Consider the following 27,763-nt stretch of genomic DNA (forward strand, 5'->3'; position numbering starts at 1 on the left):
CATACCTAGGAAAGTTTTTCAATTAGTCAGTGTCCTGCACATAAATCAGAAGATTTTGATCCATCATTTGGTATTACTGCATAGCTCAAGGATGACAAAAAAAAAAAAAAAAAGATATATTTACTGATTTGAAATGCTGAAGTGGTCCTGGAATGGTTTCTGCAGAACCACAGCCCCCTTTAAAAGAAATTTCTGAATCATGCAACACTACTACTATCAGAAGCTGGCGGAATTTATAAACTCTATGAGATGAATCCTGGAATGGGCTGCATACAAATTGAAATGAACCATCACGTCTGATGAACCTTAGAAGTGCTCACTTGAGCTTAAATACCAAGAAGACAGCCTACAGAGAAAAATGGCGTGGGTACTCCCAAGTGGTAAGAGTGAGGAAGTCACACGTGCAGAGATGGATAGGGATAAAGCCATGGCCCATTGCCTCTAGCACTGTTGTGTGAGAAATCCACACAAACCTAACGGCCAGAGACTTGGCACAGATGAGCGCAGGAGTTCTGCAAGGAGCTCCCGGCAGCTACAGAGGAACAGTATAGTTCCGTTGGAAAGGACCTAGAAAAGGGTCTCAGGAATCTTCTGAAAGTGCAAAGGCTCTGGTCCCCTCTCATTTGCTATAAATGGATTATCCATGGGGTGGCCTAAAATTGCCAGGGGATGTAGACACCCAAGCTGGCCTTGGAAAGGCCACCTAAACTGTCTTCTCATCAAGCTTTGCTGTGTCTTTAGTAGCCCAGGTCAGGTGTTGAACAGGAATATATGCTGCTTTGGGTGGCCACCTCACTGCCTGTCATATTCATCATACCAGCCTTAGGTATTTCATGCCAAATTTTTAAAAGTTTTTTGTGCTCCAAATTCTTGCTTTATCTGAACTTTCAAACCTCAGGATTACCTTAACTGAGAACTTGCTCTAATCATGAAGCAAAGTCTGTGCAAGGTATGAGCTGTTCTTCCCATTTTGAGAAGAGGAAAGGTTTTGGTATGGGTAGGAAACAGTTCTCCCCAGAGGCCAGTGAAAAAAAAAAAAAAAAAAGGTTGGACAAAATTCCTCAAAAAACTGTCAGAAAATGAGTCATGAAATTGAACTGAATGTGCATGACTGCTCACTGAGTGTCTTTGTCTGGTACCAAACACCCCCCCCCCCCTTTTTTTTTAAACTTGTGTAATTATTCCAGTGATGATACTCCTCATGTATTCCAATGCCAGCAAGATCAGAATCAGTCCTGGGAAGCTGTATTCTTTATGTATAGATTCAACAGCAGCGAGGCTGTCAGATAAGAGAAGCTGTCAGCGAGGAGCCTGCCTTATGCAGAGCACTTAAAAACCTGAGGCTTAGGAGAGGAAGATCACTGCTTTTTTTTTTAGTGTCTTCTGTTCATCTGCTTAAGTGCATCCTTTTATGTGCCTTTTTTGATGTTTTGCTGGGTGAAAGCCTGAGCTGTCAGAACTGTTGGTAGCGAGCTTTTATCAGCTATGCTACTGTCCTCACCCTGCTGCGTGGTAATAAGCATTGGAACGAGTTTAACATGCAGGCCAATGTTTTGCTCATTCCATGATTTACAGACTTGTAGTCCTGGAGGATTCATGGTGGTCATCCTGTCCCCAGACTCTGGGCCATTTCTGTATTTTAAATTACAAGTCACTGGATCAGAACTTTTCCACTGAGAGGACTGCACTTTCAATATATGCATTTGTTATTTGGCCTGTTCCTTGCGTCTAAGGAGAGATGGTGAGATCCCTTCCTGCGTATACCAGGAGAGATGGTGAGATCCCTTCACATTCCTTCTTTTTCACAACCTCCAGCTAGGAGTGATTTCCTTTTATATGGAAGCGCTGCTCCCATAACACATTTCACAATAGCCTGAGGGCTAGAAGAAGTAATCCAACACTTAAGAGACCTGAAATCAGTTTTTGCCTGTCTGAGGTGTGCTGATACATTTGGACTCTTGGGAAAGCGTATTTTGGGAAGTGCCCTATTCTGATGATGTGCAGTGACTGTATTTTGAGGGGTCCAAGCCAACCTCTTCCCTTCTTTCGTGATTCTGACTGGGCTTAGATGCAAGTGAGATGGCACGTTGCTCAAACAAGGGCAGTTCTGGGCATGACCAAAGTAAAGCTGTAGGTACTGAAGGGAGGTTACGCGAAAGGGAGATGCCTTCTGAGTTTAGACATGTTCCTGGTTGGGTGGCAGCTGGGCAGGGATTATGATTTTGGATTTAAATGCCTGACTCTCATCTCAATCCTGCGGTAGGTGTGTACATCTTTTGTTAGAGCTAGTCCCTGTAGGTCTTGATCAAGATAGCTTGTAACTATCTTGGCTGGAGAGGCAAATAGATCAAAAGCTCTAATTCTGCCAGACCTTGCGCAAATCAAGTCACTGTTTTCTCAGCCTTTTTCGATATCAAATTCCTTGACAAATACTGAGCTGGACCATGAATGCTGATCAATGTCAACACTATTCTGTACCATTCTGCCAGTTCTAGCATATTATTAACTGTTCAGGTGTCTTATAGAAATATATAGAAATGAGAACTAGTCTCATTAATGGGACTTAAACACCCACTCCTTGAGGCTTATGTAGGATGGGACTTTTTGTTACCAAGCTTCGCTGCTTAAGCTTACAGTTGTAGCATTGTGATAGCTGTGATAGTATAAAGTAAAAAGCAAGGTGAGGTAGGTACATGGGGTCAGAAAGCAGCTGTTATTAAACTGAGGCAGTTGGAAAAATAGAAAAGCTTTCCTCAAAGTTTGAAATAAAAGTGTGAATCTCTAAATTTTATTCCATGTATGTGTCTAAAGTAGGATCTGATTCAGTGCCTTGTGAAGAGGTCCTTCTTTCTCCTGCTTGCAGTTGGAGGGGGAAGCCAGACGATGGACAAAACTGAACACCTAACACAGGTGAACCTCAACCCTGGCCTCAAGTTGTGAGAGAAGCATGCAGAGAAGAACCTGCCCCACTACTTACATGAAGCTGTAGTTGCTTCCATAGGCCTGCCCAATTTCTGTAGCAAATATAACTTTTTATGTAGCAGAAGAAAGGAGTCAAACCAAGCCAAGCCAAACATTTTGCATTAATCAGTGCCGAGAGTCTTCTCTGGAGGATGATTCAGAGCAGGAACCTATCTTAGCTCCTCTGAATTGCCTTTACAGAAGACATTTTCTTTTTGTTGCAATAAACTTAGGAAGATAAGTGTCACCAGGCTAAAATTAGCCTTTATTGATTCTCCCCTCAGCTGTACATTCCTGCGTGAAGAAAGCACCTCAGTTTTTAAGGCATAGCTGCTGGTCTTTGGCTCCAATTCTCATGAGCACAGTGTACTAACAGACAACACTGGTAGAGTGTCTGGTGTTTGACCTTGTTCCATTTGATTATTTAAAAAAACCCAACACATATGTATTTTTCCATGTATTTTTCAAAGAGAGTTAATACGGCTTAACAGCAATAGTTTTATCTCTGCAGGTGGGGGAATGATCACACCCTGTAAAAATAATGGACTTACCATTCTTTGGCTTCCACTAAATATGAGTGTGTGGTCTGAGGTCCCAGAGCTGCAGGGATGCTCTGAACTTTTCAGTGTATGCCTAAGTGAGTTTTTTGGATAGGTGGGAAAAGGCTCCTTATTTACTAATACGTCCAAGTCTGTTAAGAATTTTTTCCAATTTATATGGTCAACAAGTAGGGTGGGAAAAGATAAGATACAAATATAAAAGTTCTAGAGTCAGATTAGAAGGATTTTATTAAATAGATCTCATGAGGAGGCAGGTTAGATTTCTTTGTGTATTAAAAGAAAAAAGTCCATAACCACAAATCCGGGGTTAGTTCTGTATGTTAGTTGTGATCTTCAAGAAAAATGAGATGCTGAAATATTTTGTGTGAAAGAAATGAATTTTCAGCTCATGATTATAAATCTAAGGTGTGCAGTAACAAGAGGCAGGCTGGAATTGGAACATCTCACACTTTTTATTTATCCTCATAACTCTACGATTGATGGAAAGTCTACTGTTGTTAAGAGCAATAACATCTTCCCTGTTCCACAGAGGGGAAGAAAAGTAGATGAACTGAATCAGGTGTAAATTTTCCTACATTTATTACGGACAATGAGACTAAGTTTCTAGACTCCTTGCCTAAATTCTTGTATGTAAGTTAAAGGATCAGCTGGGATGGTTTGTCCACATTTCAAAAGAATCGGAGAAGCTGAACTTGAGGAACCTACTCCTCTATTGAACATCTCAGTCCAGTGCCAGTGCCTGTTCAGTCCCTCTTGTCCAACACTGCTGTCAGCTATCGACAGTATCAGTAGTGGCAGAGCTTTGGGATGTCTGTCAGACCTGTCAAATCCATAAAATCCAGAGAATACTTGCCAGCCAGAGTTGCCTGGGGCAGATTCAGACCTAAGTATTGGGGAGTCTGTGTATATTCACACTTCCTACCGCTCCTTTCAGGGATGAAGTAAGTGTATTTGTCAAGCTTCTAATATTTTACCCTAAGCCTAACACTGCATTTGGTATTTTCTTATAGTAAAAGCACATCTGCTCCAGAGAAAGATACTGCTATAAAATATGTAAGAAACCAACAGCTTTAATTACTTAATTACAAGCTTGCTTGAGTCTTCTAACAGCTGGAGAAACGGTGAAAAGAACTAATTAATGAGAGGTCTAAATCAAACTAAGAACAAGCCAAGCCATTCTACTTGATTGTGGTAGCTAGAGCTAGATGACTTCAGTAAGCTGTTCAAGACTGCACATCTCCAGGAGTGCACGACCTAAAATGATACAGTTTTCTTTAGGGAATGGCCTCATTCTCAAAATTTGGTTCCAGACCTGAGTATTCTCAAAGCGTAGGCTTTTATAGGGCTCCTTTTAGACACAAGGACTAGTAGCGATTGATTTTTATTTTTTTTTAATGAATTCATCAAGGGGGCATTTTTCTGTGGACAATATCTTTGTAAAAATCCTTGGACATCATAAAAGAAAATAACTCTGAAAAGAATTCAAGCCTAGCCTGACTGATTTTTATTTTCAAAAGAGATATTTCTGTTTTTAACATAACAAAGGTATTTTGAAGAGCACATCTGAACAGCAGGCTAATTTCTTGCAGAAGAAAAACACTCCAGAGAAGTTTCTAAGGACACTACTCATTAAGATCCAGTTTTCAAAAGCCATATGAATCCCTCTCTAAATGGCACAAATGGTAAAAATGTTTTAATGTAGAAAGATGTTCTTAATATACAAAGAATATACAGTGTCAGCTAGCTTCTGTAGGCCAATAAGCAAGAAAAGGAAAATTCTGCAGCTCATCCGTAAATAAAGCATGAGCCCATAAAAAGAATTAAGCGGGTTTTTTTAATGCAGCTAAAATTCAGCACTGACAGACTTGCTTAAGAGAAAGCAATCATTGTGTATGGGCTTAATTACACACAGAGATACATCATTTTCTACTATAAATCAGTTCAACGCAGTTGATAATAGTGGAACCATATTGATGCTCATCCATTTCTTTTCCCTCTCCCACATTTTGGACAACTGCATAGTATTCTATGCTGCTTGGCATTTTAAGAGCTTTTTAAAAAGTTGAAAAACCTGAAAGAATGGAGTTAAAATAGAAAAAAGTAGATGTTTCATTATTTTATTATATACCTCTTGTTTGATAAGAAATCTGTGACATCATTTTAGAAAATAACATTCTAAATCATACAAACATTTTACAATTGCAACTTATCATCTGTATTTAAAGAAAACAGCAGCATAAGCCCATCAGAAGGCTAATGTAATTTTAATGTACCTCTGCATACATTCTGTTATTCTGGTTTACAAAGCCATATTAGGTGCAGAAGGAAGAAGGGCTTTTTTATGGGTTAGGCTTTAAAGTAGTAAATAGGCAACGTGGAGAGTCAAGTCAATAGGCGAGGAGGATTAGACAAGGATACCAGTTACACTCACTTGCCTTCTAAAAGAGCTTGTTACCTAGTTAAAGTGCCAGCATAGTGTCTATCATTTTAAATATCACAATGTTCACACAGATAATACACAGAAATAGGTGTGGTTGCATTTAGTACACCCCATTTTTAATAAAAACCATTTCTCATAAACAGATATTTCCAACTCTTTTGCATAGTCTTGTATGAAAACACTTACAATCTTTGCTTTCACACGCAACCATATATAATTAATATACCAGAATTGCACAGCAACACTTAAAATCTACATAATTTAGAAACTGCAGTTTTAGTTATCAGAAGTTATTTGTTGCAGTGTCTTACTCTTGCTGCCTAGTAAGCTGGTTAGAATTCAAATACTATAGAAATAATGCTTCAAAGAAAACCGACCAAATGCCATTTACAAAGGTACAAAATATACAGCAAAGTTAACCTCTCATTAAATAAAATATACAGATTAGCTGATGTTCCAAATCATTAGCTAACACCTTATTTTAAGGGATAAACTTCTAGGGAGCTTTTCCCCCCCAATATAGGAGAATTACACAACAGTTCCTTTCTCTGTATGCTTATGCAATGAGTCACGTTCATTTTAACTGCTGATAACAAAGGTCTGGATTTATCATTCTGCACAGTGATGGCCAAAAATGATCCCTGGTAGAACTGCAGTAAAGTCAATGTGAAACCCTAGAGATCAGTTTCACCTAAGGTATTGCAGCCTACTCATCGAAATATTTATAGTAATAATGCCAATCGTTATTGCTGTGGTGGCTGTTGAACCTCCACGAGAATTCTCCTGCAATCTAACAATCAAAGTACCATTAAAATAAAGTGTTGCCAACGTACTCCGCGTTCGCTCTGTTGTTAAAATAGCGAGCTATGAAAACTGCCTACTTATTCCTAAACTGATCTCCCTGATAATAAATGAGTTTTAGAAAAAATAGCATGTTCCCACTTAAACCAGCCATTGTAATTGAACAGTTTGGAATGAACGGTAAGTGCTCGTATGTTAGGTTAGCAAAGAGGTATAACACCGGCTACAACTACGGCGGTGTCGCATCCCTGACGTTCACTCTTGGTCCAGGTGTATATTAACCATGGCAAAGCATCGGCCCATGCTCTGAAAGAATGGTACGACGAAAACATCTGTCAGGCTCTTCCATATAGTTTGCACTGAAGGCAAAACCATGAGACAGGTTTTCACGAAAGGCACCACAATCCTGTAAAAGAGAAAATGGAAGATTTGAAGAATACTGCTGCTGTAGCAGGGGGAAAGCAGGATAACCAAACACAAGTGTGAGTTGTTATGGAAAAGGAAGGGATTTTATAACTCTAAATCTCTAAACAAGTTGATTTGACACTCTCACACTCACTCTCCATCAATTTTGTTCACTCACAGCCTGACGCCTGCACATGCAGAAGCACCACAATGTGTGTGGTCCTCTGGCCAGGACCGTTTGTGTGCAACGCAGGGGACAGGCGACGCCAGCTTTCTTTTCATCATGTCTCTGCTTCTCCTTAATCAGCAATGCTGAGCTAACTTCTGGACATGGCTTTTACAGAGGTGAACTGCTGTTCTCTCCCTGCTGCTGGAAGGGCTGGTGGACGTGATACGCTGCAACCCTGATGCCACCCCAGCGTGGCTGAGGAGCAGAGTCATCTGCTAACTAAGGACTATTTGCACGGTGGGCATATCCGAGTGTGGGTCTTTGAGGCTTAACCGAAACACCACATTCCCCAGTTTGATCGACTGGGAACAGCGATCTTTACAAGCTGTTCTTGCTCTGCTGTCTCTTCGGGTGTTTCTTTTCTCTGTCTTGCTCACGCACACAAACGCCCAGGCACACGCACGCCCAGACACACACACACATCACCATTTGTGCCTCATTCCTACCAATCTAACCTTGCTGTTACAGGTTGCTACAATAAAACAGAAACAGTAAAGCAATATCCCGTTACACTGGATTACTATAGTGCAGACACATGCAGAACCTCAGAAAAATGGGATCTTGCTGATACTGTAATGTTTTTCATTTGTGGGTGAGGAACTAACGTAGAATGAGGTCAAAACTCCTCGTCAGGGGAAAGATCTTTTTATTCACTCAGGGTGCACACTTGAAAGTATTGTGCTTTCATCTCCTGAGCCCTAGTAACCATCCGGGGATGCTCTCCATATATCCCAATTCCAAAGCAATGCCATTAGTGGTGGCTTACGCCAAGCATACGAACAACGGGGGCAAGCCAGAAGTGCACCTATGGGCAGTTAGTTCCCGAGGGCCAGCGCATACATGATAATTGACCACACTACTTTAAGTTATTCTCTTTTTTTAATCATTTACAGGCCAAAAGCCCATGTCATTTCACTAAGCTGGATGTTCTTATTTGGGTGCAGACAAATTAAATGTATAAATAATTTATGTAATACTGAAGTGGTACTAGAGCAAGGTTTTAAAAAAAAATCTCTGTGCCATATATAATATATATATTTATTTCCTAAATTAGGTAGAAGAAGTTATAGATTCTCCTGATAAAGATAATAAACTCTGTTCTAGTTTGCTGTTGCATTCAAAATTTAAGATCCCAGTCTTGCATCCACATAATTCCATTGCAGAACTCTCAATGACTTTGGTTGGAATGACAGGAAACATTTCATTTACTATTTCATCATAGGTCTGAAAAATATGTAAGTAGTGTGCATTTCCAGTGAGCACTGCTCAGAATAACAAAGTAGAAAAAAATTTGTACATTGAAAAACAGTTGAAGCTTAGAAATGTAGAGTCAAAATAAATTATTTTCAGTGTTTATCTAACAGGATTCTCAGCTTTTATCATACAATGCAAGCCATATACTAGTATGTCTATGCTGCACTCTAAGCTAACCCAGATGGATTTAAACAAGAATAGTTCTTCTAAAACCTTCTCTTCTTTTGTCTCTGCTGAAACAGCTAGTAATATACACACCATATAGAACTGTGGGCATTAGTGGAATAATGTGTCTCCAGTTTTAAACTGAACCCTGTAAACTATGTGCTTTATAACCACCTATAGTATCAATGCATACAGAATAGATAATTTCTACAAAATAAAATTCACGTGTTAGAATACAGTTGATAAACATCAGTAATGCAAAAGGGAAAAAAAATTGGTATTTCTCCAAGCAACACAGGGAAAACACCAGAAATGGCCACTCAGCTTGTGTTGACCTCACCCCTTTTCCATTTCAGTTAGTTTATAAAGGCTATGTCACTGCTCCTTTGCTCCCATCTAAAATTAATTTGGCCTGCATTTTTTTTTTTTTAAATCTAACTGAATTGCAGAGAAGCAGAAAAGCTTACATTTCTATTGGAGTCACTGTCGATAGGATCACACAACATACAAACTAAACAAAAATCACACTATGCAAAAATTTCTCAGAAAGATGTAGTGACTCACCCGGATGTCATTAGGGAAGGATGGCAAAGCAGTGATCATATTACTTGCAACTACTGTAGACATCATTCACACTGTACCAGAACTCAAATTCTCTTGATAATGTTAAATACAATAAATTTTAAAAAAATGTTTTGGCAATGTTTTATAATCTTTTAACATTTTCTATTCAATTTTATGGTGAATACATGTGAAAAAAGCAATGTAAAGTGTCTCCATAGGTGAAACATGCTGGCAACCAAAGCTAATTAATGTAAGTAACCTTCAATTGTAAAATAAAAGTCAGTCTACTTAGACAGCAATTACTCAAACACCTTTCCTCAGAGAAGAAAATCCTTGGTACTCAAGAGAGCACTAAAAAAGTATTTTCTAACATTTACAATATGTGACTGTGTCTATATATGTAGCTACATGTATACAAGTACGCATCCTGTTCTGTATAGGATACGTTATCCTACTGTGTGGCATTTCCAAATTATCAGAGGGTGCAATGTGCCTTCCATGGGGTGACCAGGCACACTTAAAAAATAAAGAACCAAGCGCCATTAGAAGCTATGTATTTGTTTTTGTGACCTGCCAAATAAACATTAACATATACATCCTTTACTCACAATGCTGTGGGTTTACCCCAGGCTGCACTTGTATTCACAGAGACAGTAACTGCTTGCTTGAGTAATGTCCAAGAGTGGAAGTAAAGTTGGCATATCAACATTTACTGCACTATTGGTACTACCAGTGTTACCACTTGGTACAGCACTGGGAAGAAAATCAAAGCTATGCTGAAGTCGGTATCTAAGCTGAAGCACAGCCAAGGTATTTCAACTACCTGTATGACCTCTCATTGAATCTGGCTATGCATATATCTAACATAAAATACCCATCCTTTCCCTAAGTAGAAGGAATCACCTCATTTGGGAACTGTTGAACTGAAAAGACCAAATTACCCTGTTTGTTCCATCCTATCCTATATTCTCTGCTGTCTGTTCAAGGCATGACATCTACGAAGTTATACCCATCAACCTTCCTCACTTTTGCTCACATTACTTTTTTTCTGCTAATCCCTGAGGGAACACTGTCAAGAACCAAATGCCTCTTGGAAATGGCAGAGCACGATTTAACTCTCTCATAAGGGCATTTTCAGTTTCTTGGGAAGCAGCTCAATTTTTCACAGACTTAAGCAATGTGTTTGGAGGAATGATTTAGTATTAATTCAGATTCCTGCTTCAAAGTGAAGAATCACATCTTGTTCTGTGAACCTCAGACATGTCTGAATACTATTTTTCAAATATTATACCACTCAGTGGTTAAATTACCTAATTCCAAGTTCGTACATGCACTACATCATGACTTGGAATTAAAAGTCTTGTGTGGCTCTACAATACAAGCAAGCGTTGTGAATGGATGGCTAAATATTAGCTAACAGTTGCAGAGCTTCATGTAGAGTCCCGTTAACCCTTGGGATATTTATGAATGAGCCAAGTCTTCCAGGACCCATACATAGTATATGAAGAGTATTAACACCAAACATTATATATCCTAGGACCTGGATAGACTGGAAAAGGTAAAACCAAAAAGGAAGCAAGACAACATCCACCTACTTCCTCGTCAAAAGCCAAGGGATATGTAATGGCCATGAATGAAGAGGCATCAAGGCAACACCAGATCATAAGGTGGGTCTTCATGGCATACCTGTACTGTAATTTCTTTTCATTTCAGGCAGCCAGTCGATAGATGGTTTGGGGATTGAGTATGCTAGCAATAAGTTGTGTAAATGGAGTTGTGGATAAAGAGGTAAGAGATGATGCATGTCCATATCTACTTCTCTGCATATAAGTCCCTGGCTACATCTTAGCACTGTGAATGGAAGCCCAAGCCAAGTGAGCTCTGAGTACCTACTGCTCTGGCTGATGACAGGAGCATAAAGCTGGCCAAGTCCTTGTGCTTTAGAGCCCATCTCAGACTGAAGACCCAAGTTATGGATCCTCAGATGAAGCACTGAATCTCAGTATGAATATACAGCATACCAGAACACTACAACAAAGCATGTATGAGATTCAAGTGTTAATTTCCAAGAGGTGGCATACATGTGGCTCGGAACAAGAATCAGTCCCTGATCTATAATAAAGATCATGAGTTTGCATGTGCTGCCTGGAAAACCAGCAGGATTCTGCTCATGTTCAAAAATCAATAACCTTAACAGGCTCAATCTAAGGACGCATTTAAAAACTTGCTCAGATATTCACAGAAAGATGTTAAAACTCAGTCTTGACAACTTCTGCAATCTGTGGTGAGAATGACAGCCATCAGTATAGGAGAAGAAATGTGAATAGCCTTCCTTGAACTAGCTTGTATGTAGGTCACCAACCCGCTAGCTGGCAGTTTCAGTCCATCAGTATCTTTTACCAGGTAGTGTAAAACGGGCCTCTAGGTCAAGCAGCTAGTTTGAGAACAGAACCAGAATATGTTCCTTCTTTATAGGCAAAATTAAAATTAAAGTGTATTATTACATACTTCTTACTCAGCTTTCTTTTTGCTTTCAATGAAGTCTCACATGTTTGCTTCATCTGTTAGCAATCTTTTTGCTGGTGAAAGACAACACCTACCATCAGGTTTGAGGGGTGCAACTCATGAGGTGCCCTTGATGCATTAGGAATGCTGAATCAGACTTTTGTGGATTTTTAGCGTGCTGACAGAACTGCAACAACATGTGTGACAATCAACAGAGCTTTGTGCCTGAGCACTTCCAAAAGTTGTTGAAACACCTTCAAATTTAGCCTCAGGAAAGGCTCCCCTACAACAGATCAACATCATCGTCTCACTGGTTTGGATGATGAAAGCGAGGCACAGAGACTCTGATAAGCCCTCCTGCAGGCAGCCATGTGGGAGGTGTGCCCAGGGCTTTCCCATGACGTTTCAACAGCTGAAGACAGAATTATAATGGAATTCCCTTCCTTGCACCCACAAAACAAGGAGTTACTATTTTTTTCAGACCAAATACCACGTGTTTAGGGTCCCTATGTCTCCACTGACTAATGCCTCTGATATCTGCTGCTCCTATGCTACCCTCTCAAATGCAGAAACACTGAACTCCTTACTCCAAAGAAATCTGGAACATGGAGAGCTGCAGAGAAGTTAACTCGGTCTCAGTGTGTTCCACCTTTGTGTTGGAACAAATCCAGCTTGTGGCTGTGGGAAGATGAGACAGTGCTGGCTTTGGATGGTAGCACTGGATGGGGTCCAAGGGGGTGCAGATAGCGCTACCAAGTTACGTGATTCTTTCACACCCATCCCAGGTGCAAGGAAGATCAAAATGAATGATCGCTTCTGTATTGACAATGAACATAGGGAAGGAAAATTAGTTGTTGGGGAATCATGTGTGTTCATGATTGTTCAATGGAAACTTTTCAAAATCAAATGCCACATTCAGACAGTCCTATTTCAGACGTACTGAGAACCCACAGTTCCTAAGAGTCACTAGGGACGACTTCAATAAATAGAAACTGACCTCTGAGTCCTGGTTCAGTGAAACTCATGCCTACATATCCAGGATGTGAAATCCAGATACAAGATCATTCTGAAGCACAAAAACTTACTAGAGTCTTAATAAATTGGGCATCAAGGAATTCTCCCATAGCTATTCCACTACTGGAAGTCTACATGCCCACTGTACCCTTTTGCAGTAACATGGTACAGTACAGCACAGTGACAGCTGACAGACCTAAAAAGTCTGTGCACACTATACAGTCTTCATCATAATTTGGGGAGTAGCAGGTGGGCAGCTCTAAAATACATTGCAACTCCTTTAGATATTATGCAAACTTTATGGTCCAAAATTCAAGTTAATCAGGTTTTGAAGTGTCTCATGACAATGTCGTCAACCAAACTTCCATTCCACTTCTGAAAACTGAAATCTGTGCCCAAAACATTGTAACCACAGGTTCAGACAACCAATGTAGTCCTGTTGCTTTGAGTTTGTTTTCCAGTTCTGGATTATATTTTACTTTCCTTAACAACCTCATGATTCCAGTGTTACCCAAGTCAAACGAGACTGCCCAAAACCCCTGTATACAGAAAATCCTGGTTTGCAGTAATTATGTTCATAATCTGCATTCACCCCTTCCTCTGCAGCCTGCTGGATTCTCAATTCTTTCCTCAACCTCATTCTTTTCCCTGTCTTCCTTCTCCACAATCATCTGCCCTTCTGGTCTCAAGGTACTCTTCCCTGGTATTTTCCCAGTACATTCTGTTTCAAGTACACCAGGCTTGCTGTGACTTGGAGGACTACTGTATTTGCCTGTGAACCTGGGCCATGGCCAGAAGCTTTCCTGAGCTCAGCTGGGGTTCTTTGCCTAGGTGGAAGTGCTTTGGGGCACTGCACCTAGAGATGGCCATGTACCAGATACAAGGCAGTGACAGCAGATTTTGTGGCATGTAGCAAAGAAAGAGCAAGGTGGGCCCTCAAAAGCTTTCTTCGGTCTGTGAGGAAAAAAATGAAAGAGGTAACCGTACTGAGAAAGTGTCAGGTGTAAGTAATACTTCTGCCCAGGTCTTTCATTTCAAATACACGTTTTAACAACTTAACAGCCAGGTTAAAAAAAACCCAACACCACAAACAACAAAACACCACAAGCAATCATCATTATTACTCCAGAGGCCAGCTGAGGCTGGAATGCATTGCAGTAGGTGCCATCCAAATGGTAAAACAGACTGTCTGCCCGAATGAGCTTACACAGACGGGACAGACCGCTGGTAAATGCAAGGCAGGGAACTGAATCACAGAGAAAACATTGTTTGCATTTCTCTCCCTTTAAAAATAAAGCAGATAATGTGAGTTGATCTGACTACCGTTTGTAAAGATAGTGACCAACAGTTTGGCACTATCGCTCCAGAGGAGAGTTCGGCCGAGCTGTCTGCAGAGCCCACGCACCGACGAGCACCAAAACGCACTTACCAGATGTGCAGACAGCTGAGCACCGCGAAGACGATCCCCACAACCAGGGCCAGCGGTATGGCAAGGACCAGAGTCAGGAGCTTGTAGATCAGGTACTTGCTGAGCTCAAAGAGAGCGTGGCTGCAGATCCAGACTTTGTCGAAGGAGTGGGTTAGCTCGGGCTCCGCGATCACATCCTCGAACCCCATCTGGAACAAGAAGCGGCTCTGCCGTTACGGGGAGCCGGGACGAGGGGACACCAGTAGCGCCGGTAGCCCCGCCCGCCGCCCCGCCGCGGGCCCCGGCCCCGGCCCAGCCGCCGATCCCGATCGCCGGCCCCGCCCGCCCCGCGGCCCGGCGCAGTTCCCCGCCGGGCTGGGTCGGTCCTCGCGGCCGCGGGCCGGCTCGCACCTGGAGGTGGGTGTTCAGCCCGTGGGGGTCGCGGTCCAGCTCGTCCTCCGCGCACTTCTCCGCCTCCGACAGCGCGGGGCCGCCGCTCCGCGGGAAGTTGTCGTCGTCCATGAAGATGCGGGTGTCCGCCTTCTCCGTCTCCAGCCCCATGGCGCTGACCGCCGCTCCGCGGCTCCCGGCCCGGCCCAGCCCTGCCCTGCCCCGTCCGCTGCCGCGGCGCCCGCGGCCCCGCCGGGCTGGGGCGGAGCGGGGCTGCCCGGGACACGCCCCGCGGGCAGCGCCGCCGCCGGGGCCGGGAGTAGCCGGGAGCTCCCGGGATCGGGAGTCGGGGTGAGCGCAGCGGGGTAGCGGGGGACCCGCCGTCCGAAGCGCCTCCTAGCAGCCCCAGCCGCCTCTCGCCTTGGCGGCCGCATTACGGGTCGGGACTTCCAGCCGGGCTGCCCCTCCAGCCGGACGGGCTTGGATTCCCCATTCATCTGAACTGCCCGGCCCGTAGGCCCCGCGCTGCTTTCACTGCGGCCTCACGCATGACTGACATTTGTAGGAGCAAGCGCTTGTGCCATTGCAACAGCAGGCAGCAGGAAAAAAAAGTTGGGGCGATTGTGCATTAGACCGTATTTGGCCGTATCTGCTACCCTCTTTGCAGCCGTAGGGAGCGTGTGGAAAAGAAGGGGGGAAGAAAGGTGGGTTGGCGCTGCCCACCGAGGTTCCCATGTCCAGCCCCACCGGTCTGTCACACTCCAACCTTACTTGCTTGGATCATGCTCCCTAAACTGCTTAATTGTTGCCTCAATAAAACACTGCATCCATGATTACAAGCTATTATTGTGCCCTCTTTGGGTTTTAGCTTCAGTTCATATGAATTATTTCCTCTGTTTTATTTGAGAACATGTTTCAACTCTAAGAGCGATCTATATAAAAGTGAGCAAATTGCTACAATGACTGCTAAAAGTATTTGATAATATTGATAGGCAGCGTGAGCTCATGAGCTGTCAGGAGTACATTCTTGCTGCATTCAATAACCATGATCATCCATCACTCTCAGAAAGAGACATTATTAATCAATGATCCAATCTTGTTAAATTAGAAGGAAGCTGGTACCGGTAATTTTCTTTAATTTTCACCACTGCATTAAATTAAGAATAGCTTTAAGCTTTGAGAAGCTCACAGGGAAGTGTTACAAAAATAACTATGCAAGGTTTGGGTAGGAAATCACCTATTACAATGCTCTGGACCTTATCGCATTGTTCTTGACCGGATAACTTCTGCAGAAAAGCTTCACATCTATGTGTAACTCATGTTGATGCTTTTTTCTCCCACGCTGATGAGTTTAGCGTTACTGGTGTCATGTAAATGCTTTGGATCCAGCAGTGTAGCTGTGGCTCATTAAGTATAAAAGCCTGCAAATACAAGTTTACAATAGGTTCAAATGCAAGCAAAGAACCAGTGTGATGACTCAAGATGTACTTATGAGCTGCATTTCTATCTCCTCAATTCCTCTTTGTTCTGTGAATGGGAGGAATAAAAAGGCCAACTGACAGGCTTGAGGTTCAGACCCACCCTTCCGGGTGCTTCTGCCCAGCAACTATTATTTTTTAGCCTATAGATCTGGGGAGCTGAGTGCAGCCCAAAGGCTTTCAGCAGCTTCTGGTGGGTGCTTGGGTCAGGCACAGAAATTTGGACTTGGTGCTGCTGAAAAGCAAGGTAGGAGCAACCAGCAGAGGATCCCAAAATAACCCCGTGGCTACTGAAGTCAGAGCATACTGGTTTACATCAGCTACTTTCTAACTTCCTCCTCACTAGAGGCATGAATGGGGTGCATGTGCAGTACCAGGGGGCTGCTTTTGAAGAACTCTACCTGTTTCCCAACCACTCCTGGGACATCTCACTCTACCAACCAACTGGAGCTCCACTTGCTCAGCTCCAGCTTTGCTAAAAGCTAGGGGGTGGTTCTTCTTGCAAGGTTGCCCAAATCACAGTCTGCCACTGGAGAGTGGTTTTGCAGTATCAGCCCCCTTTATAAAAAAATCAAAGAGCACTTTTTGTTAATGCCCATCTGTTTGTTGAAATCTGCTAATGTAATGACTGATAAATGTTGATGTCTGTCAAGACAGCACTGTGGAAAATTAAGTTTTTCTTTGTAATCTCTGAGGATTTGAGGATTTGAAATAAAGTTGTGATGCAATTGCTCCTGAAAGAATAATATTTTTCATGAAAAGCCTGTTTAAAAGCAATAAAAGCTCAAGGCTGTAGACAACTTGGGATGTTGTTTATTAAGAACCCCTTAAAACATGCTGTTTTCAATAACTTTGGTAGTTATTTTGGAAATGATTTGTGTATGAATTATCAAGTGAGGCTGATGGCAAAGTCTGAGCAGTGTCAAGCTCTGATCCCTGGCTTTTCTGGCAAGCGTACAGAAAACAAGGAGGCATATACAGTGTTCAGTAAGGGGGATTTTTCCAGTTTCCCATCCCAAGGCTGCCAGCCTCAGCTTTCTGCCAGCATGGCTGGACAGAAGAGTTTGAAGGACAAAAGTAAGAGTAGAGAACGATGACCACAAACAGGCTGGAAATCTTCTCCAGGCTTATATAATGTTCTGTAATATCCCTTGGACAGATTTTATTTTATTATTATTATTTTTTTAAATCTCTGTGTAGGTAACAGCCAAAGAATTATATCATGTGACATGAAATGCATGTGTATGTGTTTGTGTTTCCACACTTTGGCCCAGATGTAGTTCTTTATGGTGCTAAACTTCTACTTGAAGGTCCCATCAGCTATTGAGGAGTTATACTGTATCTCCAATTTCTAAGCATTACACATTTTGCTGCTGTATTTTTAACAAGTGGAAGGGTGCAATTGTTCATTATTACAACTTCTTTGTATTAGAATAGTCTCTTAGAACTTTCCCAGAGAAGTTGTGGCAGCCCCCTCCTTGGAAGTGTTCAAGGCCAGGTTGGATGGGGCTTTGGGCAACGTGGTCTAGTGGAGGGTGTCCCTGCCCATGGCAGGGGGGTTGGAACTAGATGATCTTTGAGGTCCCTTCCAACCCAAACCATTCCATGATTCTATGAATTTATTGCTGTACAGAGTGCACAAACATTGAACAAGTAGTCTCTCAAAAAGCTTGTAATCAAAAGTATAGGCCCAGGGATGAACAATGGATGTGGACATATAGATGGGGCATTCCAGGCAAGGCTGTAGTAAGCTCAGTAGTTTTATTACTGCGTTTTCATACACATTGTTGGAAAGGGAGTTTTAGGAACTGGTTTGGAGGATTATGAAGACGTGTCTTGCATTTCATAGCAATTCCTCTGAGGTGTGAGGTGCAGCGTAAGGGGAAACAGCCCAGCTCACACACAGATTTTTGGAAGAGGGAAGTTCTCAGCAAAAAAGTTTTCATATCTGTCAGTGGCAAAGAATGGGTTAAGTCGGTTACATTCAGACTCTAACCAATGTGTAATTTTCTTGAGAAACGTGGAGTCGATTCAACATTTATTTTATAAGGATGTTCCTGTTTAAGCTTTGAGAGTTACTTTGATTATTGTAGTGCTTAGACAGATAGAAATGGTCTTTCCTGACCACAGCAAGGATGTCGGTTATATGTCTTTTGGCAAAAGCTTTCACAATTATACTTTGCATTTGAGAAGGCTCCCCGGTTTTTGCAACAAGACCATGGATAATGGCCGGTTGGGCCTCATCTATTCTATTTTGCTTGTCTGGATGAGTTCAGTTCTCAGGGTGTTCTTTTCATGTTTCCCCTGTCCCTTTTATAAATTATTTCTAACTTGATCTTAAGTTATCATATCATGTTTATCATATACATAGCAATTTACATTTTCAAAGAGATAAAGGACAAGGAATCCTATTAATTTCTCTTGTAATTTCATTGGAGTTTTAACAGATGTGTGCTTCAAATATGTTATTTTCAAGATCAGTATTGAAGATCTTAATGATTTTGGAGGAGCTGCGAGAAGAGTCTTTTATTTTATCCTCATATCTCTGTGATGTATCTGGGGAATTTTTGCTACCACCATTTCACAGATGGGCTACCGGGATACAAAATGTCAGATGGGCTCTAAATATTTGTATACATTAGGAGTGAGGTGTAAAAATGGTGGCTGCAGCCCTCACCTGGCCATGTGGTGAGCGTGGAAGGGAGAGGCAGCTGCGCAGCTGAGAATTCAAGAAGTGAACCAGGCGGTGTTAGTGGAGAGCTTACAACCCCTTTTCCCAATTTTCCTTCTGATAAATGCATGCCTGGTGTAAATCCATATGAAGGAAGCAGGTGTAGCAAAGTGAGAAATTTGGGTGGCATTCAGGGATATGCAAGATGCATTAAACTGAGGCAAAACCTGAAGGATCTCGGAGATTAAAGATATGGCTTAGAATCTAGAATTTCTTGTTTTCAAAGCGGGCAGATTAAATATTCAGATTTGACACATATATAGAGATTTAAGCTGCAAACTCCAACACGTTGTCTTGATGTAGACATACCTATATAAGTAAAAAAAAAATTTAAATAAAATTACTCATTTGAAGAGTGTACATAAGAAAAGCTGATGGGAGAGTTTTGGAAAAAGTAGGTGCGTCATATCTGTGCTAATTTTTCACCACTGAAGCAGTGACTCTTTACTTGTTCCATGAAAAAGGATAATAAAGTCCTGTGTCTGTGTATGGAAACTCCGTTGCTCTCAGTTGCTTTTCTTGTAGTTTTCTGCCCAGTGGAGTATAAAATTCACTGTTTTTCGGTGATCAAACAATGTAAACAAGTAGAAACCACAGCTAAACATTTTTATTTATTTTGCCAGATTATATCCAATGCTGCTGAATTTAAGCCAAAAGCTTCTGTGAAGACTGGTTTTATATCTGTCAGGGTGAAAGCTGCTTAGAGAGTCAGAGTAGACATGACATGACAAACGTGTCCAGGTCAAAAACTGGTTGCAGAAATGATTTTAGGATTTTCTGGATCTCTTTTAGACAAGCTATGTTAGTGGTAATAGACATGTTTATAGTAGCTTTCAGCATAGCCTCTGTTTTCTAATATGAGAAAGGAAGAAAGAAAGTACTCCCATGAGGTCTCCTGAGTTACTGTTTTGATGATTTACCAGTTAGTGCTCAAATGGTCTCCAGTGAGGGGGTGAGAGAGTTTGCTGTTTAATACCAACAGTGGGAATATACAGCTCCTCGTGAGCAGATGGAGAGCATGGGGAATAGCAAAGGGGCTGGGCTCAGACATTTTTAGATATTTTTCTTTTCTTCAATCAGTAGAGGTCTGGAAATGTTTTCAATGTGTTTTCATAATTCATTCTCATCTTTTAATTATTTTTTTTTTCAGGTTTTGCTTCTTACTGCAATTTATAGGATGTATCAGCAGAGCCGTTATTAATGTGTCAGCATATGTTACAGGGTAAAACTCACAATGAGTCAGTGGGGCCCAGATCTGAGTGCTGAAATAAGTAATGACCTAATGAAAAGAAGTCCCAGGTTGGGATATGGGGCTGACTGCACCTGTGATACGTACTTCAGTGTTTACAGCAGTACAGGGACTGTTATAATCAATGTTTTCTGTATGCTTAAGGATGTTAAAGATTATAAGGAACTCTAATGGGGTTTGAGAAAGTATTTAAGACAAGTGGGTTAGCTGCACGTTGTAAAATGTTGGGAAAGGGATGTAGAGTACGGAGAGCTGCTCAGGTCTGGATGGCGACTCATGAGCCTCTTCATGCTCCAGGCCTGCCACGGCTGGGGAGGAAAACCATCTGCTTAAACCTTGCACATGGTGGTCAGACAGCCAGCTGCTACTGTTCAGCTGACCGGTGGTAGCTCGTTAAAATGTGGTGACCCAAGTGTTGATGACTGTTTATTCATATAAGCAGAGCAAAGAAGAGCATTAAAGTTTGGTGTAGTGTGAAACCAGAACCTGAATGCTGATCAGAACTTCAGAGCTTGTACGGTTCGCCCACTGAAATGAAAAAGGAAAAGGGATATTGTGGAGGAGATATGCAAACAGCTGTGGTGCTGGTGGGATCTGTAGGAAGGATGAGATGATTTATCCATGAGCTTCCAACACTTAAACCAGATTCTGATGGAAAATCATTATAAAAGCAGTAGCTGTGCTCGGCGGCTCTCTGTTGCAAACATTCCATGATTAGCTGTCAGTGGTGGAAGGTCCTGCTCTTTAGCTTGGATCACACCATGTTTTCTGGAGATTGATAAATGCTCTGGTTTAATTAGGACTCTGCTAATTGTTGCTTTATATTTCTATTGACGGAGTGTCGCTTTGCAGGATGCTAATATCTGGTGGGAAGCAAGTGGTGACTGGGGATGTGAAACAGGGTGCTGTCATTGGTGGGTGACTTTTAAAAAAATGAAAATCAAACCCTTCCACTCTTCCATAGCTGCCACAAGCTTAGGTGCTTTGGACATGTAAAAAAACCCCTGATAGTTTTTTCTGAAGACACAGATTCCTATCCATTCAGCAGCTGGATCAAATACATCTCAGATCTGTTTATGAAGGCCGTCCATCTGGAATCTGACTTTAAATGTGACAATAATTTGATTTAGACTAGCATGGTTTAGTTTGCATTTCTAAACCACACTTCAGGGGTTTACTACCACTAAGTTTTCCAGATGATTTCTGCAACTTGCTATTTGACGACTTTCTAGGTCGAAATCTCTTTGATCTTCTCACAGGTTTCTGCTCTTTTCATGCTTTGGATATGGAAGGGGAATACTGAGCATGTAATGATTGAATTAGGTCATTCTCTTGTGTAGTTCCTTTGCAAAAATACTTGCGATCTGATAAACTACTTATCCTAAGAATGCGTTTTTTGGTCTGTTTGCAATGTGTTGATGAGCCAGAAAGTCTCCAAGGAATTTAGGACATTCTCAGCAAGAAATTAATCCAACCTTGGAGAAACAACACCCCCCCCCCCTTTTTTTCTTTTTGCTAAAATATATATAAAAAATATTTTCCATTCTTATCCATCATATAGTTTTAGAATGGCTTATTGGAAAGCCAGAAATAAATATAGGTCAGCTGTGTACAAAGTGATGAGTTTTCCCTTTCCAAGGCATTGGCCAATCCTACACTTTGGGTTCATAAGGGCCTGACTTTTACTTGCACAAGGAGTGCTTCACAAACACTATTGTTTTTTTCCTTAATCTATACTTTATTTATCTTTTTATAGTATGATAACTTGGTTGAATCTTGACTTATTTGGGTAAATTAAGTAATTTTTGAGGTAAAAACCTTCCTTTGTGAAAATGGATCCTGCTTTGTGAAAAGTAGAATCTGCAGAATACTTTTTCAAAGGGCATAAAATTTTAAAATATCTGCTTTGAAAACTACACTGAGAAGAGCGGAGGAGAGAGTGGAAGACAAATGCCCATGTGAGCAATTGAGATTTTTGCTAACTATTTTGAGTCAAATAAGTGTATTTGTTCCCATTCTTGAAGGTGCGCTTGGATTACATTCCTTCTGTCTGGAAGAGTTCTGTAGTATGACTTGGCGTGCCCTTACGCTGTCCATGCAACCACTCCATGTATTATGACACACGTATATATAATATATATACATATATATACACATTAGATGTACAAATGTTTATCTATTACTGTGTTTTGCTCTGTCCAGCTTATCCAAAGAAAGGAGATAGAAGAAGATAGAATGCAAAGTGACTTTCCAGACAGGATGTACATGATCAATAGTCAAAGTCTCGCAAACTGTGATTAACCTTCAGTTGGATACTTCTGGGGTTTTTCCCTCCAGGCTGTTCCCTCCCAAGGCTACGTGCTCTTTCTCTTTCTGTCTGTCCCATGGCTTTCTATTAAATCCAGATGGAATAAGGAAACCCTTGCCTAAATGAGTCAGCAGCACCCAGTGAGTTCAACAAATGCTGAAAGAAATCATATGTATGTGATGCTTGCATCTTCAAATTTCCTTCAGTGTTCATGCTTGTGGCAGTGGTGGTAGGAGACATAGTAGAGAACAGTGACTAGGTTAGGGATAGGTTTGTTCTCCAAAGCTGTTTTGACCAGAGCTAGATGATGCTTGAATAAAATGCCAGCTATGCTGTCTTAGTAGCAAGGAACATTGAATTGTGGAGATGAACTAATAACAGGAATAAGACATTTTTAAGAGACCTACTGTAGACAGATCTGGGAGAAGAAAACATTGTTAGTCCTAGACTAGCAAATCTTTTACACATTCTGTGCTTGGGAGACTACTCAGTCTATTTTGGAAACCCAGCATGCATTTTTCTTATTTAGTTGCCCTTCCTCTTTTGCCATAAAAGTCCCTCTCTTTTTGCATTCATGCCTTTCAAACTTTAGATTGCTGTATCTCTTTAATTGTCATAGAGCCAAGGTCTTAAAAATCCAGTTCTATTTTAGTCACTCACTATGTATCAGTCTCTCCAGCTCTCTGATCAGTTTTGCTGTTTTCTGGACACTTTCCATTTTCTCCCTCAGTCTTTCTGATAGTTAGATGGCTATAACAGCATGTAAAATTCCTGGCAGGCACACAGAGAGTAAGGTCATCTACAGACAGATTTTCACCTCCCTTCTTTTTGTCATGTTGTGTTTGTGAAAACAGCTCAAACCTGTTTCGTTTGTATTGCAAACAATGTATCTAGTTTTTTAGTATGGGCTCTCTCAGGCATTATAGCTTTAAGATTAATCAGAATAAATGTTTGGCCTCCACTGCCTCTGTTTATGCCAGCTGAAGGTCTGCCCCTTTTATTTTCTGTAGGCTGCTTCAATTTATAGCTGGGTTTTTGTTTATTTGTGTGTGTGTGTGTGGTCATGTTCCTTCAGTGATGCTATTTATTACTTTTACATGCCTTGCTGCTTTTCCTCTTTGACAAAGAATACTATCTAAAGAGTTCTATCCTCCAATGAGAAACCTGTTAGTCCTACAGCTGAAATAAGCCAAAGCTCCAGCTTTTTGAGCTGAACCTTTGGGAATAAGGGCAGAATCAGAGACTCGAACGTCAAAGTACTCGATGACTGTATCCAGGCTATATATGGTAAAACAACCCAGGCAATACTCTGAATTCTAGGCCACTCCTGAGACTTAGCCCCATCTTGCCCTTTGAGGCAGTTTTCCCTCAAACTGAGCTCTGGCTCCTTAAAAATCCTGCTCGTGCTGGGCCAGGCGATGCTCTGAGAAGGTTCCTGGGGCCCTTCTGAGGAAGCACCCAGGAAGCATATCTCTCATCCCCAAAGTACAAAGGCAATGAAGGTGCACATATAGCTGCACTTTGTTTTTCTGTTGGTGACTATCTAAAACATATACTGGGCACTCTGAACCTTTGAATATCAGGTTTATTAGATAATATTGACATGTTATACTGAGAGTGTGGCAAGCCTGAGGCATTTCTTGGATTATGACTCATTCTGTTTTCCATTTCAGCAGCTCCAGGTTTATTCTGGTGCCTTAACCAAGTATTTTAGATTTGTTTAACTCTTTTCATTGTAGGATTTTTAGACTACTTCGAATTTGTTGGTAAAAGAGAAGCAAAAGACAGGAGAACACAGCTTTTGAGGTCCTTCTGACATGAATATAGAAGTACCAGTATGGTCATCTGAACACTGAGAGCTGATAGACGAGGGCTTTGTTTTTCTCTATATATAGCTCCTGGCAAGACATCTGTGCTTTTTGTGCTATATTGTCTTTATCTGTGTGACTCATTACCATTTCATTGTGTGGGAATGAAATGCAGTTTTGTCAGGCTCATGTTTATTAATCCTGTGAAACATATCAGGGAACACATTTGCCTTTATAAGTGCCCAGTGGGCCATTTAAAAATCTATGAGTGTGTGCTGCACGATACTGTATACATAACTTCCAGCTGTATCATGAAAATTCAAAACTTTCTGGCAAACTCTCCAGTTTTTTATAGTCTATATCCTGGTGACATTGTATGAGTACCCAAATTCTCAGAAACAGTATATTAAATCTTTTTAGTCACTTAGTTTGCCTCTTTGGTATAGTGTTTGCTTCTTGAACTGATTTGTAATAAGGAAAAGTACTGTTCAGCATGCTTGGTAGGGAAAGCTATGAGGAATGTGAAAGCTGTTTTAAATAGACTCTGCCTGCTGCGTGTGATAAGACGGATGCTACCAGCATCTTCACATTGAGTCTGAAAACACAGTAAGGACTCAACTCTGGGATCACCAGAAAGTCTGATGAAAGAGCAACATATCGTGTTGTTTTCTAGTTCTTCTCTTGCTCCAGTGGAGATATATTTTGCCCAGTCCTTGATTTGCAGTAGATCAGGTCAATGGTATGGGTAGGGTCAAAAAACCCATCACTCTTTTCCTAGCTTGCTGCCTGCCCATCCCATTGTTAGGAAGCAGATGACTGGTTTCACCCTTGTGTTGTTGCCTGTGATGATCTTTGTTAGCGCTGGGAGGAAAGCGGAGGTGCAAAGGGACACAGAAGAGTCCATTGCTATGCACAATGAGTGCATAGGATGAAGCACAAGCCTGCCCGCAACTGTTACCAGCAGAAATAGCAGTGCAACCTTTAAGGCCAGGCATTCTGCAGATTGACTGGGATGTATTTTACTGAAAATGCTCGGTTTGCCTGGGAAGACCTCCTGTGAGAGGCTGGCTAGGAAGGATCTTTAAAAAATAAATGAGTGTGCAGTTGCAACAAAGGGCTGTGCAGTCTAACTGTTCCTCTACTAGGTGTCAAAAGAAAAAAAGGGTCGCCCGTCATACGGAGGATACAGAATATTCTGGTATTTTTAAAGATACCAGACAGGCCTGTAAGAAAATTTCTTTTCTTTGTGTTTTGTTCCATTCAGAGACATTATTTCCAGATCGCTGTGACAAGAAAGAGCACGTATTTACAGAGTATTACAGAGTGTCTCTAACAGAGCATAGCTGAAGGCAATATAATCTGGAGAAAGCTGCCTCATAAATTCCACCCTATCTCATGACCCATCCAGCAAAGGTGGTTTTGTTCAGACACCGATCAAAAATCAGCTATCATCATGTAGGCAGGGAAGATTAACAACAGACAATGTGAGCATTTACCCAGAGCTCACCAAGGAGCGGGCAGAGAGCAAAAATCTGAAGAAAATTCAGGAACAGAGCTGAAGCCTGATATGATTAACGGAAGTAGGTTTTTGTAATTAGTATGTTCTCAACAGCCGAAATCTTTTGCTGCTTGCTAAGTGCTCTGTACAAGTCAGTTGGGCAGCAGGGAAAGCTGGCCAAACATTTCTACGTTCGCGGAGAAGTGCCACATGCCTCCAGTGCGTGCAATGTTTGAAGATGTTGCAAAGTTATTTTTCCTGCAACATCTGCAAACTATGACTAACAAAGAAAGAATTAGAAGAGTACAGTACTGGCTATGCCACCCTTCCCACTGATAAACTCGGCCTCTCTTATCTGCCCTGGCAGCGTGTGTGCGCTGGGCATCCACGTCCTGATGGCTGCAAGGCAGCAGCCGCTGGGGTAAAAGCAGGTAAGCAGCACGACTCAAACTGAAATTGTAGAGAACGGGTAAAAATGAAAGGCAGGGAAAGCAAAAAGCCTGGTATCAAAGCAGGATTTTCTTTTCCCTTTGGACATTATACAAATCTCCACTAACAACCTCTATAGCAGGAATTTATAGAACAGAGTCTGGATGGAGAGGAGTTTTGTGCTCTGGGTCTAGTGGCTTTTACACACAGTGTCCAAAAGAAGCTGAGCGCTGCCCAGGTTTTATGTTTCCCAGGTACAGAAGTTACAGGAACAACAAATCTATCTGTGTTTTTATTTCAGCATGCCTGGCAGAGAGAAGGGGGCTTGGCCCTTGGAGCCCGCGCACGGCTGTCCTGGTTCTGGCAAGGACAGAGTTAATTTCACAAGGAGCCAGGACAGGTGAGCCAAGCTGGCCGGGGGCTATTCCATACCGTGTGACATCATGCTCACCGTAAAAAGGGGGCTAGTCGGGCAGCGCGGGGGCGGCGCGGTTTTTCGGCGCGGTTCCGGGACGGGCTGAGTGTGCAGTCGGTCGTTGGCTCAGTAAATTGTTCTTTGTTATCAGCCATTGTGAATATCTGTTATCAGTACTGTTGTTGACTGTTCCCCTCTCCCTTGCTGTCCCAGTAACCTGCCCTTATCCCAACCCTCGAGGCTTTGCCGTTGTTTTTCCGTTCTCCTCCCCATCCCGCTGGGGGAGGGGTGAGCGAGCGGCGCGTGGCACCCAGCTGCCAGCTGGGCCTGAACCACCACAACGGCTCAGCCAAATGCTTCATGTCAACTCAAGTTCAGGGAAAGCAAAGAGAGATTCAGCACAAAGAAATTGTTTACATTCTGGGGCTGCCCTTTTGCAGGTGGAAATCAGGGTGGTTCTGTCTTTTGAAAGCCTGAGGAATGGAGAGGTTGAAAGGCTGAGAGCATCTACCCCTGTGCTTTGCTATGTGAGACAGACTTAATTGGTCTGATTTCTGTGAGGAGGATTTGAAAGATACTGAAGTAGAAATCCATATGGTAAAGAAAGAGGAAATTTGTGGTTTATTAGTTGTAAAATGCAGTAATTGGGGTTAACTACTGAAACAATATTTGTTGCTCTATTTGTGGTCAAAGAGTTTGATAGTGAAAATAACTGTTTAAAATTTCTTATATTCACACTAACTTTCAAAGCAAGGGTGTCAGCTCTGCCAGCACATCAGTTGGCATCACTGAAGACCTGTTCCAGCACAGCACCTCTCTGCAATCCGAACTAAGGAGAACTGGGGACACACGCATGGTAACTAAAGCAGAAACTGGAGCCCAGTTGCTTGCTGGGCACAAGGCAGCAGTGCGGTCTGGTGTTACAAGAGAAACACCCATCCCCGAGTTCTCATTTTGAACAGTGAGAGAAAGGAGAAATAAAATTAAGCATTTTTGCATTAAAATGTGCTTAAGTGTGCCCACCTATGTTAACAGTCTAGCAGATATACTTTGGAATTAGTGATCTGACGAAGTCCAGTTCCGTTGCTACTAACCGTTCTCACCACTAAGGGATATTGGTGGTTTTTGAAGAGCTCTGGGAGCAGGTCAGG

General features: G+C 41.9%; 1 protein-coding gene across 1 annotated transcript; it reads right to left on the minus strand.

Moving 5' to 3' along the window:
- Positions 1 to 5,622: 5,622 nt before the first annotated feature.
- CAV2 (caveolin 2) lies at positions 5,623 to 14,973 on the minus strand. Its single transcript, XM_054813186.1, has 3 exons — positions 14,718 to 14,973; positions 14,328 to 14,515; positions 5,623 to 7,168 (listed from the first exon to the last, which is right to left on the minus strand). Exons 1-3 carry the CDS (start codon positions 14,865 to 14,867, stop codon positions 7,018 to 7,020), a joined length of 489 nt encoding a protein of 162 aa, XP_054669161.1. The 5' UTR covers positions 14,868 to 14,973; the 3' UTR covers positions 5,623 to 7,017.
- Positions 14,974 to 27,763: the final 12,790 nt, after the last annotated feature.

The sequence above is a fragment of the Grus americana genome, chromosome 1 (genome assembly GCF_028858705.1).
Source record: "Grus americana isolate bGruAme1 chromosome 1, bGruAme1.mat, whole genome shotgun sequence".
Taxonomy (NCBI): Eukaryota; Metazoa; Chordata; class Aves; order Gruiformes; family Gruidae; genus Grus; species Grus americana.